Below are 14,187 nucleotides of genomic sequence, written 5' to 3' on the forward strand. Positions count from 1 at the left end.
GTTAGTTGTTGTCTCAGCCTGTGAGGTAAATGTTTTGTTAGCGTTGCAAGAGGTATTTTACGCGTCAGCCGGCTATTGCCAGTGTAAAATAAAAACCGGGCTGGGCAGCTGTGGTGGCGCGGAATTGCCTGCCGCACCCAACGTCAGCCGCGCAGGACAGTCAGTTCAATCAGAAAGACATCCAGCGGAAAAGATTCGAAGAGCTTGCTGGGTGATTAAACATTAAACGCCCTCGTATTTGACAGGATTGCCCGCAACTCGGTTGACCTGTTGACCCTGTGAGCGTGCCCCATCCGGAAGAGGCCATGCCGATGTGGGCTAGCGTGGGGACGGCGAGTGGGCCCTTGGGCCTTAAAATAGGACACTATACGTAACTTGACTGAGATGGCATGCTGGAAACAAGGCGGCAGTGCACAATGCAAGGGAAGGAGTGGCAGGAAAATCGAGAGCAAAGGCAGGGGCGCGATTTGCATACTCTAGCGAGAAAATGGAGGGAGAAATGCGGAGAGCTGGCGCGTCTTCTGCGTTTTGCGTTCCAGGGCAGCTGTCTGCGAAATATGCTCTCCTGCATTTTGAGACGACTTGTGCTGCTCGTGCGCTGTGGAACTTGCTTCCAGCGCTGTATTCACTACAGCATGCGCTGCAGGGATGTACGACCGACTTTCGGCCCGGCGACCAGGCCACACATGATTCATCACAGGGGCCGTATTCTAACTTTTTAGTGGGCGGCTGACGCTTGTAGCCACTGTAACGATGCTGAAAGCAGCCAGCCAGGCCACGCCGTCACGGCCTGCACCAACTAGCCTGCTCCTCCTCCCATCCACTCGTCTGGTAAAAGTCTATGTCGCCTCTCCCACATACCTCGCTCTTGTCCCCCTTCCATCTCCTCCTATCGTTTGATTATAGTCTTTTCTTCGTTAAACCTCCCGTTTCCTTCGCTTCAACTCTATCCATTCGCTTTCCATTATCGCCTTCTCTTCTTCGCCCCCTCCGCTTCCTTATTCTAACCCTGTCGACTACCCCTGTGCCGTCACCCGACCGCCCATCACAAGCGTTGTCACATCCATCGTCAATACCGCACCCTGGACCCGCTCTCGATACTTGTACGGAAACTTGTCTGGCTCGGCGACGCCTCGTGTTTTTGCCTCGTCCATCATCGCTGCCGCGGCATCCCTTCGTCTATCCATCGCCGTGCGACCGTCTTGCGATGCGCCGTTCGCGATTCGAACCCCCGTCCTAATTTTCTCATATAATCAATAATACCCGACAACCGACCGTTGGTCGCCGCTGCTCACCATGGTCTCCTTTCGCCGCTCCGCCCTTGCGGCCCTGGGCTACGCTGCTACGTTGCTGCCCGCCGTTGATGCATCCCGCATTCTCGTCTCCAACTCGCTCAACACCTGCTCCGCCGCGTCTGGCTTCACTGCCAGTCTCTTCAATGTCAAGTACGATGCCGACACCGGTTTCGCCGAGATTAGTATGACCGCCACCTCCACCATCTCTGGCAAGGTCATCTTCTACGTCACCGTCTCGGCCTATGGCTATCCCATCATCGACAACAAAGCTGTCGATCCTTGTACCGTTGAGGAACTCAAGGGCATGTGCCCCATGCAGGTTGGAAAGCCGCCTCAGGACTTCCGTCTCGACATTGGCAAGAATGCCCCCATCCCTGGCATCGCCTTCTCCATCCCCGATCTCGACGCCACTGCCAAGGTCCGCGTAATGCTTGGCGACGACGAGGTTGCTTGCCTTGAGGCCAACATCTCTAACCAAAAGACTGTCGACACCGTCGGTGTCAAGTGGGCTACGGCTGTCATCGCCTTCCTCGCCCTCATCTCATCCGCCGTGCTCAACAGCCTGGGTCACACCAACGCCGCTTCTCACGTCGCCGCCAACTCCCTTTCTCTCTTCAGTTACTTCCAGAGCCAGGCTATGATCGGCCTGACTGCCGTCAAGCTCCCTCCCATTGTTCGCGCCTGGACTCAGGACTTCCAGTGGACCATGGGCATCATCAGACTCGGCTTCATGCAGGACATTTTCACTTGGTATCAGCGCGCTACTGGTGGTACTCCCTCCACCATCCTTGATTCCATCCGTACCTACTCAGTCCAGGTGCAGAAGCGTGGTCTCGATCTCGCAAGCCGCGGCCTAGACATGCTTCCTGAAAAGGTGGCTACCCTCGCCCGTCGTGGCAACATCAAGACCGGCTCCGGAACCTACCTCGTCTACGGTATCCAGCGTGTCGCCTTTCGCTCCAAGATTGAGTCCACCAACCTTTTCATGACCACCATTACATGGTTCTGTATCCTCGTAATCTTTACTTCTCTTGCTGTTGCCGCTTACAAGGGCATTCTCGAGCTGCTTGCTAAGAAGGGTACCGTCAAGGGCGATCGCTTCCAAGAGTTCCGCAACGGCTGGGTCACCGTCCTCAAGGGCATCATCTTCCGCCTTACCCTTCTTGGCTTTCCTCTCGTTACCGTCTTCTGCCTCTGGGAGTTTACCCAGGCCGACTCTGCTGCTGAGGTTGTTCTTGCTGTCTTCTTCCTTCTTGCCACCATCACCACCCTGGCTTTTGGCACCTGGAAGGTCATCACCATCGCTCGCCGTTCCGTCAGTGTCCACAGCAACCCTGCCTACATCTTGTTTGCTGACCCCAATGTTATCAACAAATGGGGCTTCCTCTACATCCAGTTCCGCGCCTCGTCGCATTACTTCATCGCGCCCCTGCTCGCCTACATGTTCCTCAAGTCCTTATTCGTCGCCGTCGCCCAGAAGAGCGGCATCACCCAGGCTATTGCGTTTATCCTGCTCGAGGCCGGCGCTCTTATTGGCGCGAGCGTTATTCGCCCCTGGATGGACAAGCCCACCAACACCTTCAACATAATGATTTGTGTTGTCAACTTTATCAATGCCATCTGCCTGCTCATCTACACCAACGTCTTTGATGCGCCTGCCCTTGTCGTTGGTGTCTTCGGTGTCATCCTCTTTATCCTCAATGCCGCCTTCTCCCTGGTACTCTTGCTCATGGTGATCGTCTCGACCGCATTTGCCGTCTTCCGCAAGAACCCCGATTCGCGCTATCAGTACATGGGTGACGATCGTGCCTCATTCATGAAGTCCAACACTCAGCTCGACAAGTCCAATCAGCTTGATGACCTTGCAGCTGTCGCTCGTGGTGACAACAAGTCGCGCATGTTTGACGAGGAGGAGTTTGAGCCCAAGCCTCACAGCCACGTCCTGGGTTCCCTCAACAACCAATCGCAGCGCTCCTTCGGCCGCGCTTCGCCCTCGCCTGCGCCCTCTGGTCGCCCAAGCCCGAGCCTGGATCCCAATGCCCCTACTCGCAGCGCGCGACAGCAGAACTCGGGCAGCCCGTGGCAGCGCGGAGCTGGTTACGACAACTAGGCATGTCAAGAACCGAAAAAAGAAAAGAAAAAGATGACAAAACTTATTAAAAAAAGGCCACACTCTCTTTTACCAACCAGTAAATAGGCTCGTGAATTGCGTTTTGGAATGCTTCTGATTTTTGTACCGGGGTTGGAGGTCTTTTTTTGTCGGCGAGGTCACCAAGCTCGCATAGGAATAACAAGAAGAGCATTTGGGAAAGCATACAATCCAGTGTTATCGTTTAGTGCCCGGTGGTCAGCAGATATCTGACCAAATTGACGTATTTCTTCCATGCTCTGCGTGTAACGACTGCTCGTGTATCTTGTCGTGATGTCCGCTGTGGCACAAACACATACCAGGCGATGATCTCCATGAGGTTAGAGATCGTGTCGCGGGAGGCACGATAGCCAAGCCCTCTCCTGGTACATTCTACAGCCGTCCCTGCCGAGAGTCTTGGGCACACAAGCCACCCGCCGCCGTAGATGTTGGCGGCTGGCAGATGAGCGGCGCCGCCATGTCTTGGCTGGGGCTTGCATGTGCACCGATGTATCGAACTTGGCTCCTTGTCCTCTGTCCCTCTGTTTTTGAAGCTTGGCAAGTAGTCATTCAAAGAAAGTTGTAAAATAAAAGATCCTGTCAGTCCATAATTTTCATCCGAGGAGTTGCGATGCGATATTCCAACACACCACACCACGGGTCTGTACGGCTCTGAAAACGGCCGAGGAGGCCAAGCACACGTCTTGGTTCACGCAACTCATGCTTGGCATTTGTACGGGAGAGGCGGCGTTTTTTCTCTTTATCGCAATCATTCTTTTCTTGGGCGAAATACTGTAATGGTGATGACAAGGTACGTACGGACCGTCATTTGTACCGAAAGGCGCAAGACTATAGACCAGTTTTCACCTGGGAGAGCGATCTTGATGGGAACATGTCACTCCCTCGTCACGGGAATTGAGATGCTGTGATTTTTACGGAGCAGGAAGGACGGGCATCAGAAGATCCGTGCACAGGTGATTTTAGAGTTTCCTGGAGTTTTTTCTTTTTCATTGACGCTCAGGTGCAAGGCCCATACTCTTTGTTGTTCGTTGTCTCGTACAAAACTAGGACTGCAGCCATCCGCAACAACGTCCAGAGCGACCGCTACCCACCATATTATTTGTCAATGTACGAACATGATCATATTTACGGTTCAAGGTGTCAACGACTGTGGCGGGGATTTGCCGCGCGAACGAGGCTTGCAGCTGAGGTTGGCGCCCGTCCCGGCGCGCCTGTGAGACGGAGGGCGAGGCTGGGCTGGCGGTGCGGTCGAGCCTCCCCCGCGTCCCCCGCATGACGACGATGTTGGCTGGGGAAGAGTTTGTACAGGTTTACTCCTTCCGTTAGTGTAAGGGGGGCAACTGACAAGAGAAGGTTGAGGAACGACGAAAATGAACACGCCTGTTCTTTACCGAGATGACATCTCAGCTTCCCCTCGAAGCCTACGTAATGCCAAGTACCGTTTTGACTCTAATTGCGAATACGCGCAGCTACAGCTAATTTAACTGGGACTCAGCCTCGTCATATGTATCCCTTGAAGAGCCCCATGCCACTCACGGGCAGGCCATTTGGGGAAGTGGTAGGCCAATGAATGGGGGGGGGGGGGTTGTTACCATGGTACGATTTCCGAGGGATCTTCAGACACTTGCGGGCTTGGGAAAGTTAGTTTCTGGGGTTGGATGCTGTTCGTTTATGCAGCAAGGGCTCTCGCCGCTGGCTCAGACAAAGAGGCACAGGGCAAACCCTGCGTCTCGAGGCAACCACAGGGCAAACCCTGCGTCTCGAGGCAACGTCAATGCATCCACCCGCGATGCTCCGAGACGCAGACGCGCCCCAACAATAAGGAGGATAAATTTGCGGAATCCGTCCGTGCTACACAGAGAAACATTCGATAGCTGCGACTAGCTGAGGCTTGCTTGCGGGTAGCTCGTTGTTCCGTTTCAAAGAAATCCCTTTCCACTTTGGGTGTTTGGTAGAGAGGCTTTTACAGTGGTGATGCTGAAATTGCCCAATGGTTAGAAATATCATCGTTAAATCACGCAGTTCTTGGTTTCTTAAATTTCGTGCTTGACGCGACACCCCGCGTGATCGAGCATGTCTCCCTTCTCTTCATAGATGCGTCTTATTGAAGTTATTTGCCCCGTGGGGTATGTTCTCCAGCTGACCCGGCAGCTGGGACTAGTTGCGACATGCATGGATGGTTACAGAATCCTTCTTTGGGGATTCTAGAAGCAATGATTAGCTGAATGGGGGGCTATGAATGGGAAGGTTTTCGAGCTGGAACCACATCTTCCACCACTGCGGTAACAAACCGGGAGCTATGAGGCAACTATGGTGTGACTGGCATCACGAGGTCAATGTGGTACATGCAAGATGGCATCTCAAATCTTGTAATTCCCGCACTGGGGACGGTCCGCGAGTCATACAAGGATGACCAGTCAGTGCCCAGCCAGCTGGGTTTTCTTGGAGGCGAAAGCATAGGCCGTTCGCAAGGTAGCATAATTATACAGCGAGGTGCGACGATGGTTGGTGAGAGGCGACCAATGCGACACCCCAGAGTGCGGGGTGGAGCGAGAGCGGGCATTGTTCTGGAAGCGTGGAATTTTGGAATCCACGGAATCCACTGATAAACCTGCCAATGAAGCTCAATTTTTTTTCTTCATTTTGCTAGCGTTGGGTTTGGAGCGAGTGGTTTGGAGAATCCATGTACCCGGTCGACGTAACCGCAAGCGTACAGTACCTACCTACATACATACATACAAACCTAACCCATACAATGGCTGACTGCGAACGAGAAATTCATGGCGCTCAAGCGCCGAGACTGGGCGTCTCGACAAGACGGGGGGCTTTTTTTTCCCTCGTCTCTTGGCGGATTGGCAGGCACCTACCCAATCAACCAAGCCGAAAACCTCGCCAAGGCCGTTGGTTAAAAGAGACTTTGGGTCAGGGCAGCGACCAGTCAGCTAATAAGCCTAATTTACAGCTTCAACTAACTCGAGAGAGCTAGGCGTTTGCCGGTCGAAATTCTGGAATGCGGACATCAACGGGTCCTGCACCCTCCCAAGCTGCGCCTCGCCCTGGTCCGCGCGCGAATGTGGCTTGCATTTTGCCTGCGTCTGACAAGTAGCAACCGGGCGCAGAGGAGAAGAAGGTCTTGCTCACTTGACCCCAAGTTTTTTTTTAGCGCGAAAATCCTGTTGTGAGGCTGTCGCATCGCCTGTTTCTGTTTTGGCGTCTTGTTTTCTGTCTTCTATGCCGCTATTCTTTTCAGCTGCCACCCTGGCAAGGCAGCCTTATGCTTTGACCGGAGGATTCCCGTGACTCTCGATAGGATGCAACAATGCAACCCCGTACGGATAACTACTGACTGGGGTGCAATGATAACGTGTGGCATGCTATGGTTTATCGCATGTACCCCATGCTGCCCCCCAATCAAAGAAAAAGAAAAGCACTCAATTCTGGGCCCAGACTCGTGGCCAGTTGCCAGTTACCCCGTCGGTAGGCGAGTGAAAATCCTTGCATGTCGGTTTACCCCATTCTTTAGCCCTGGAGAATGGAGTGCTTGGCGAAAAAAGCGGCTTCTGGGGACGGTTTGGTGCAGTGGACCGAACCAAGAACGCTGCTCTGCTTGACGGCAATCAGGCTGGCTGGATGCACCATTGTGTGCCAGGCCGGATAGAATGTTCCCTAGAAGCCCCCTCCGCAGAGGCGCAACGCCTCTCTCCTAGAACCAGGACTAGCACAGCCGCTTCAATCTCTTGTCCTTTTCTGGCTGCAGAGATTGAGTGTGGCACCAGCGCCTGGTGCCCCGCGGCGGCGCCGCCACCACAACTAACTTTGAGAACTAAGCATCACTTTTAGCACCTGCTGTCGTCGTATCAAGGAAAACAGGCGGCGGTTCCGCCAACGCTTCCGTCGGCATTCGACTGCCTCACTACTCGCACCTACCTATCTGACCTGACTCCTCATCGCCTCCGCCATCGCCATCATCCAAAGCTATCATTTGCTCCGTGGTGGGCTCACCATGGCCCATGAGTCGGGGTTCCCGTCCAAACGCAGACTAGTTAGCCTCTGTCTCTCCGTATCCCTGCTGCGGGCACGACCACGACTATGCATGCACCACCGACCTGGGGTTGGCCCTGCTCGCGGCAGAAACAACCACCAACGGATATGGACCCGTCCGCCGTCCAATGATAACCACCCCAAATTGAACCGCTTGGAGAGGGGGGGTGTTCCTTCAACCTCTCAGCTCTCCGTCATGCGAGGAGGGGCGTGAGCCTGGGTGAGTGAGGCGACACAACAACGCCAACGCTCACCTCCAGTCCAGGCTGTCTGTCCAGGCTGCTCAGCTGGAAGGAACCCTTGCCCTCGGGGACAACCCCTACAAAAGGTCTCCTCCCCCTCCTTCTCCTCACGGAGCTTTCCCTTTCGAACCGCCGTTGTTCTTTTTTCATCCTGCTTCTCGTCTTCTCTTCGGGGTTTCTGTGTGGGCATTCCTGAACATTGAGACAGTCTTCATTCATCCTACCTAGCCAACCCGTCGCCCTACATACACAGCTAACTCACACACACACATTCACACTGAAGCTGTCTCAATTCAAATCCTTCACCATGAATGACAAGGAATACGTCTACGGCGGCGATGGCGGCCACGACGAAAAGACCATGGGCCCCAACGACTCCCCTCACGAGCACATCCGCGGCCTCGAGACCGACCCCAACTCGAAGCTGCACCGCGGCCTCAAGGCCCGCCATATTAGCATGATCGCCATTGGCGGTGCCCTCGGAACTGGTCTCATAGTCGGCACCGGTAAGGCCCTCGCCCAAGCCGGGCCGGGGTCCCTCTTCATCTCCTACCTCTTTGTCGGCTTTCTTGTCTTCATGGTCATGGCCTCGCTAGGCGAGATGGCCGCCTGGCTCCCCCTCCACTCTGGCTTTACTGGTTATGCTACCCGTTACTGCCACCCGTCTCTTGGATTTGCTCTCGGTTGGTGGTATGTCAATTCTTTTACGACCCTTCGTCGTTGCATCAATCGCCCGCTAACTTCCCCCCAGCTATCTTATGAAGTATCTCGTCATCACCCCCAACCAATTGACCGCCGCCGCCCTCGTCATCCAATACTGGGTCAAGCCTGAAAAGGTAAACCCTGGCGTCTTTGTTGCCATCTTCTTGGTTGCTATTATCTGCATCAACTACTTTGGCGGCATCAAGTTCTTTGGCGAGTTTGAGTTTTGGCTCTCCTCCTTCAAGGTCATCGTAATCATCGCCATCATCCTCTTTGCCCTGATCATTGCTTGCGGCGGCGGCCCCAACCACGACGCCTCCGGCTTCCGCTACTGGTCTAACCCGGGTGCCTTTGCCGAGCTTAAGGGCTACTCGACCGGCTCCCTCGGCCGCTTCCTCGGCTTCTGGTCCGTTATGGTTAACGCTACTTTCGCCTACCTCGGAACCGAGCTGGTTGGTGTCACGGCCGGTGAGGCCCAGAACCCGCGCCGCACTATCCCCAAGGCTATTCGACTCACCTTCTACCGAATCCTCGTCTTCTACTGCCTCAGCGTTCTCCTCGTTGGCATGATTGTCCCCTACAACTCGCCCGAGCTCGCTTTCGCCAACTCCCAGGGCTCCACCAAGGGTGCCTCTGCTGCTTCTTCTCCCTTTGTCGTTGCTGCTCAGATCGCTGGTGTTAAGGTCCTGCCTCACATCATCAACGCCTGTATTCTGGTCTTCGTCTTCTCCGCATCCAACTCCGACCTCTACATTGCAAGCCGTACCCTCTACGGTCTCGCTTCCGACGAGTCCGCGCCCGCCATCTTCAAGCGCACCGACAACCGTGGTGTTCCCTACGTCGCCCTGGCCACTGCTGCCCTCTTTGCGTGCCTGGCATTCATGAACGTCAGCAGCGATAGTAAGACTGTCTTTGGCTACTTTGTCAACCTGACAACCGTGTTTGGCCTCCTCGCTTGGATTTCCATCCTCGTCACTCACCTGTACTTTGTCAAGGCTCGTGAGGCCCAAAACATCCCCAAGACCGCCATGCCCTACATCGCGCCGCAGGGCTACTGGGGCAGCGTCATCGCCTTGTTCTTCTGCTGCCTCATCTGTGTCACCAAGAACTTTACCGTCTTCATCCACACCAAGAACACAAAGTTTGCCTATAAAGATTTTATTACTGGCTATATTGGCATTCCCCTGTACCTCATCTTCCTGTTCGGCCACATGTGGATCACGAAATCGAAGCCTGTAAAGCCTACCGAGGCCGACTTTTACACGGGCAAGAACATCATCGACAACGAAGAGCAAGAGTACCTCGAGAACTTGAAGCTCGACCGCTCCCAGAGCCGTGGAGCCCGCAAGTTCTACCATCGCTACATCGCATGGCTGTTCTAAGTCTGAACATAGTATTGATACACATGATTTTCAAGATAGAGTTATTCTGATTAGCATTCATGAACACTGATTCCCACGTATAAGTCTCGTGTATTTCTAAATTATAAGAAACTGCATTTTTGAGTTGTCGATATGCTGTGGGACCGCTCCACGTGATGATGTCAAACAATTTTTAAGCCATGCGGGACAACTGCGCAAACTTGGATTGGGAATATCCTTGCAAATCCTGAATCAATAGCACACGGAATTAATTTCGATATCGATATAATGGATCTACGAAACGTGCAGAGCATCGAGCTGCCCGCGACAGCGGACATGCACGTGCACCTGCGCCAGGGTGACATGATGGAGCTTGTAACGCCAACTCTGACCGCAGGCGGCGTTGACACGGCCTTTGTGTAGGATTCTTCCTTCTTTTTTCAGCTCTTTTTCTACAATTATAAAAGACCTATAGTTGCTGATTATGGAAACTATACAGCATGCCCAACTTGGTATGTCTCGTCCTGCATCATGCTTAGATGGATCTTTATGTTGGCGAAGCAAGGCGCGGGGCTTGCTAATCCGCGCAAAAAAGGTTCCTCCCGTGACCACCGTCGAGATGGCGCTCGAGTACAAGCAGAAGCTCCTCGCCACCAACCCCGACGTGCACTACCTCATGTCGCTCTTCCTGCACGCCAGCGTCACGCCGGAGGTGATTGACCGGGCGGCCGCGGCCGGCGTCACCGGCGTCAAGCTGTACCCGCAGGGCGCGACGACCAACTCGGACAACGGCGTGGCGGACCTCAAGGCCTTTTACGACACGTTTGAGGCGATGGAGAGGAACGACATGGTGCTGAACCTGCACGGCGAAGCGCTCGAGGCGCTGGCGCCGGCCGGCTTGACCCTCGAGGAGGCCTTCCTGCCCACGCTCATGAGCTTGCACGAGCGCTTTCCCAAGCTCCGCATCATTGTGAGGGAATCATCTGAAAAAATTTGAGGGCAAGAGGGAACACGAGGAAGCTAACTCGGATGATAGCTTGAGCACTGCACTACGTCTGCGGCTGTCGAGGCTGTTAAGGCGTGCGGCCCCAACGTCGGCGCTACCATCACCGCGCATCACCTGTACCTCACCGAGGCCGACGCCTGCTGCGACCCGTTCGCCTTTTGCAAGCCCATCCCCAAGAAGCCTCTCGACCGTGACGCCCTCCTTCAAGCCGCCATGAGCGGCAATCCCAAGTTCTTCTTGTACATACCCTCCCTTTCCCCTCCCTCTTATTGCTTCAAGACTAACCAAGACCGTAGTGGAAGCGATAGCGCACCTCACCCCATCCAGAACAAGACATCGGCCGAGCAGGGCAAAGCCCCCGCGGGCGTCTTCACCCAGCCGTTCGTCACGCAGCTCGTCGTGCTGGCGCTGCAGGAGGGCATCGCGCGGGGAGTGCTCGCCGACGCGGACGTTACGCGGGAGCGGCTGGAGGGCTTCCTGAGCCACAACGGGCGCGCGTTCTACAAGCTGCCGCGGGCGACTCGCCGCGTGGTGCTGGAGAGGAAGGGGGAGAGGATACCAACGAGCGTGAAGAGCGAGACGGTGGAGGTGGGCAACTCGCGACATGGTGATGAGGTGTTCAGCCTGCGGTGGCTGTAAAATGAATTGCATGGGGGCGGCTATGAAAAGTTATTGCAAATATGATTGAAATGAACAATGAATGAAAGTTGATGTTATTGAAGTAGCTTCCTTCTTTGATTGTTTTGGTCACGAGCTCTGTGTTCGTTTGCTGGCTCTGCCGGCTGGCACCTGCCAACCACCTCAGCCGATTATTTCAAATCAAACGCTGACCTCTCCCTCTCTCACACAACATGACAACAACAAAAACAGCGGGAGCGAGCCCCAAGTTAATACCTCACAAGCGAAAACGGGCAGAAAGCTTCATCAGCGGCGACAGCAGACGCACAGAGCGGCGGCGTATCATAATTACCACCTTCCAACAGCGCTGGCGTCATGGCCGTGTCTGCACACCTACGAGCCGCAATAGAGGTAAAAACATTCTCTGTCTCAGCTTTTCCTCCATGAACCCCGTGGCTGACCCAGTGCGAGAAAGGCCGATTTAGGCAGGGGCCGCCAGGAAGAGCTGCCGCTCAGCCACGTGGACGAGCGAGGCCGTTCGTACAATCCACGGGGGCAAGACGAGTCACGGTTCTACAATCATAGAATCAAACAGGAGCTGGAAAACAATTGGTCAAGTATGGAGGCACAAAAGTCTTCTTGCAAAGATGATGAAGGACTAAACAGCCTTGATTCAGATGCTATTGTCGACGCAGAGTCGGAGCAGATGCAGGGTTTGACGAACCTGAACGCCCGACCCTGGGCATCGATGGGGTAAGTGGCGACCGGACAGTGACAAAGACAAATGGCTGAGCAGATGTAGACCGCCGCAGGCCACACGCTTTGAAATTCCAAGGGTTAACCCGCCCGTTGCTCCCCAGCAAGTTTCGACTCCCCCGCTTACGCAGCCCGCGTCGGCCCCTCCGAGTTCCCAGCCCGCTCCCCAAATCCAACAACCTCAAATCCAAGTTGTATATGGCGGAAAATGCGAGGTCTCCATGCGTGAGGGACACACGATTGTCCGCGACGCAGCATTCTCCATCCAAGTCGCTGCTGATAGAGAGACCGCAGCCTTTATCTTAACAGCGTCCGGGAAGCCAACTGTGACACTCACCGTCTTGGACTTCGAAGTGCCAGTCATCTCTGGCATGTCTTGCGTTATCAAAACAATACCAGTTGCTGGAGCGGGAGCCACGATTTACACGGTAAAGCCTTTCGAACCGGCAACAGCAGAAAAGCTGGCCAAATGTCTGGACAGTCTCCAAGTCGTTGTTCGCAAGAGACTGGGGCTCCCTCTTGCTCCGACGCCGCAGCCGCCGTTGACCCCTCAAGTCAAGGTTGCACCACCCCGGTCACTCATATGCGCTCACTCGCCTGAATCGTCGACTGAGCAATCGCCTCGTCTTAGATCGAGGGAGCTAGTTGAGCTGTCTCCACGGACGCCAGTGCAGCTCGACGAGGTTATCGGAAACATCAGAGTCCTGGTGCGTAACGCGTACTGCCAGGCCACGGGCTGCTCTGTCCCTATGCTGCCTGCTGCCTCGCCTGGCGAGCAGCAGCAGCAGGCCGATGCCAAGCTGTCCGCATGGCTGAAAAAGGGCAAGCTTGACTCGGACGCGGACGAGACGAAGCTCGTCCTGGAGAAGATCTTATGCTTCCTTGGTGACCTGCAGTTCAGCATGGCGGCCGCGCGCGAGCCGCTTATGTCGAGCAAAACCATGGAGGAGATGAGGACAATTAGCCCCAGTGCCAAGAGCCAAAGGTATAGCGCCCCTGAGATTCTGGAGCTCAATAAGGTCGCGGTGGTACCGGCCGGGCTGGAAAGCGCCGCCGAGATAATCGAGGTCAAGGAGGAGGCGGCGATGTTGGCGGGAATGGATAACGCCTCTGATGCTATGAAGCCCGAGGAGACAGCGGTTGTGACGCTGGCGGCGAAGCCCAAAATGGGGTTGCGGAGCTCTCTCTGGGCGCACAAGTGAGGTGGCTATTCTTCCCGTATTAGGATTTGCAGCCTGAACGATTTGTATTTGCATTCATTGTTGTCATCTTCTTTGCTCTCTCCTTTCCTTCAGTCCCCTCGTTGCTTGCAAAAAACATCAAGGCGTATCATGATGTCGGCTTCTGCTCTGCGCTTTGCACCCCGAGCGTCTCGTGCTTGGCCCGGCACTTGGTCTCATACTTTTCCAGCAGCCGCAGCGCGTCAGCGTCCAGCGCCGGTCGCGACTCTTCCTGCAGGGCCTGCGCAGCAAGCTCCGCGGCCTCGCGGTAGTGTCGGAAGAAGTAGAGCTCCTCGACGGCGTGTAGCAGCTCCTGGATGTCCATTTTGCTAGCACCGACGGAGAGCGGCAGCTTGACGTGCTTGTAGATCTGCCGTGAACGTTTTCTTAGCTTACTAGCACTCTCATTTGGTCGAGGGGGGAGAATTTCTGGGGAATGAAAAGAAACACATCCTCTCGGGATACATACGTCGCCGTTTTCAACCTTGACCACATAAGTCCTCCGGACGGCCTCAAACTCGGCCTCGGACTGCCCGGTGCGCTTAGCCTTCTTCTCGGCGGGCGTGTCTTCGGTGTCGGAGACTTGGATGTTGAGGATGCCGTCGTCTTCTGCGTCGCTCATCTTGGCCTGCGGTAAATGGGCTATGGCTTCGTTGAGGGTAAGAGCAAAAGTTTCTTGTTCAGGATGGGAAGTTTTTCACGCTTGACTGGTGTGGTGGTGGTGAGGAATGCCCCACTGTGGACTTATACCAATTTATCTCTCCATTGACGTCGCTGATTTATTACTCTTTCTTTTA

The 14,187-nt window shown here is 54.8% G+C and overlaps 5 protein-coding genes across 5 annotated transcripts; 4 read left to right on the forward strand and 1 right to left on the reverse strand.

Annotated features, from left to right (window-relative positions):
* Positions 1-1,296: 1,296 nt before the first annotated feature.
* ISF_07403 (hypothetical protein) lies at positions 1,297-3,405 on the forward strand (the record flags this gene model as incomplete). Its single annotated transcript, XM_018851006.1, has 1 exon — positions 1,297-3,405. One exon carries the CDS (start codon positions 1,297-1,299, stop codon positions 3,403-3,405), a length of 2,109 nt encoding a protein of 702 aa, XP_018701918.1.
* A 4,629-nt stretch (positions 3,406-8,034) lies between these two features.
* On the forward strand, positions 8,035-9,811 carry ISF_07404 (amino acid permease Dip5; the record flags this gene model as incomplete). Its single annotated transcript, XM_018851007.1, has 2 exons — positions 8,035-8,417; positions 8,479-9,811. 2 exons carry the CDS (start codon positions 8,035-8,037, stop codon positions 9,809-9,811), a joined length of 1,716 nt encoding a protein of 571 aa, XP_018701919.1.
* A 267-nt stretch (positions 9,812-10,078) lies between these two features.
* On the forward strand, positions 10,079-11,435 carry ISF_07405 (dihydroorotase, homodimeric type; the record flags this gene model as incomplete). The annotated part of the gene is made up of 5 exons (XM_018851008.1): positions 10,079-10,209; positions 10,290-10,302; positions 10,386-10,760; positions 10,827-11,035; positions 11,093-11,435. 5 exons carry the CDS (start codon positions 10,079-10,081, stop codon positions 11,433-11,435), a joined length of 1,071 nt encoding a protein of 356 aa, XP_018701920.1.
* Positions 11,436-12,391: 956 nt separating this feature from the next.
* On the forward strand, positions 12,392-13,372 carry ISF_07406 (hypothetical protein; the record flags this gene model as incomplete). The annotated part of the gene is made up of 1 exon (XM_018851009.1): positions 12,392-13,372. The coding sequence occupies one exon, from the start codon at positions 12,392-12,394 to the stop codon at positions 13,370-13,372; it is 981 nt and encodes a 326-aa protein (XP_018701921.1).
* Positions 13,373-13,499: 127 nt separating this feature from the next.
* ISF_07407 (hypothetical protein) lies at positions 13,500-14,012 on the reverse strand (the record flags this gene model as incomplete). Its single annotated transcript, XM_018851010.1, has 2 exons — positions 13,500-13,760; positions 13,860-14,012. 2 exons carry the CDS (start codon positions 14,010-14,012, stop codon positions 13,500-13,502), a joined length of 414 nt encoding a protein of 137 aa, XP_018701922.1.
* Positions 14,013-14,187: the final 175 nt, after the last annotated feature.

This window comes from Cordyceps fumosorosea, assembly GCF_001636725.1.
Source record: "Cordyceps fumosorosea ARSEF 2679 chromosome Unknown scaffold_21, whole genome shotgun sequence".
In the NCBI taxonomy this organism is placed as follows: Eukaryota; Fungi; Ascomycota; class Sordariomycetes; order Hypocreales; family Cordycipitaceae; genus Cordyceps; species Cordyceps fumosorosea.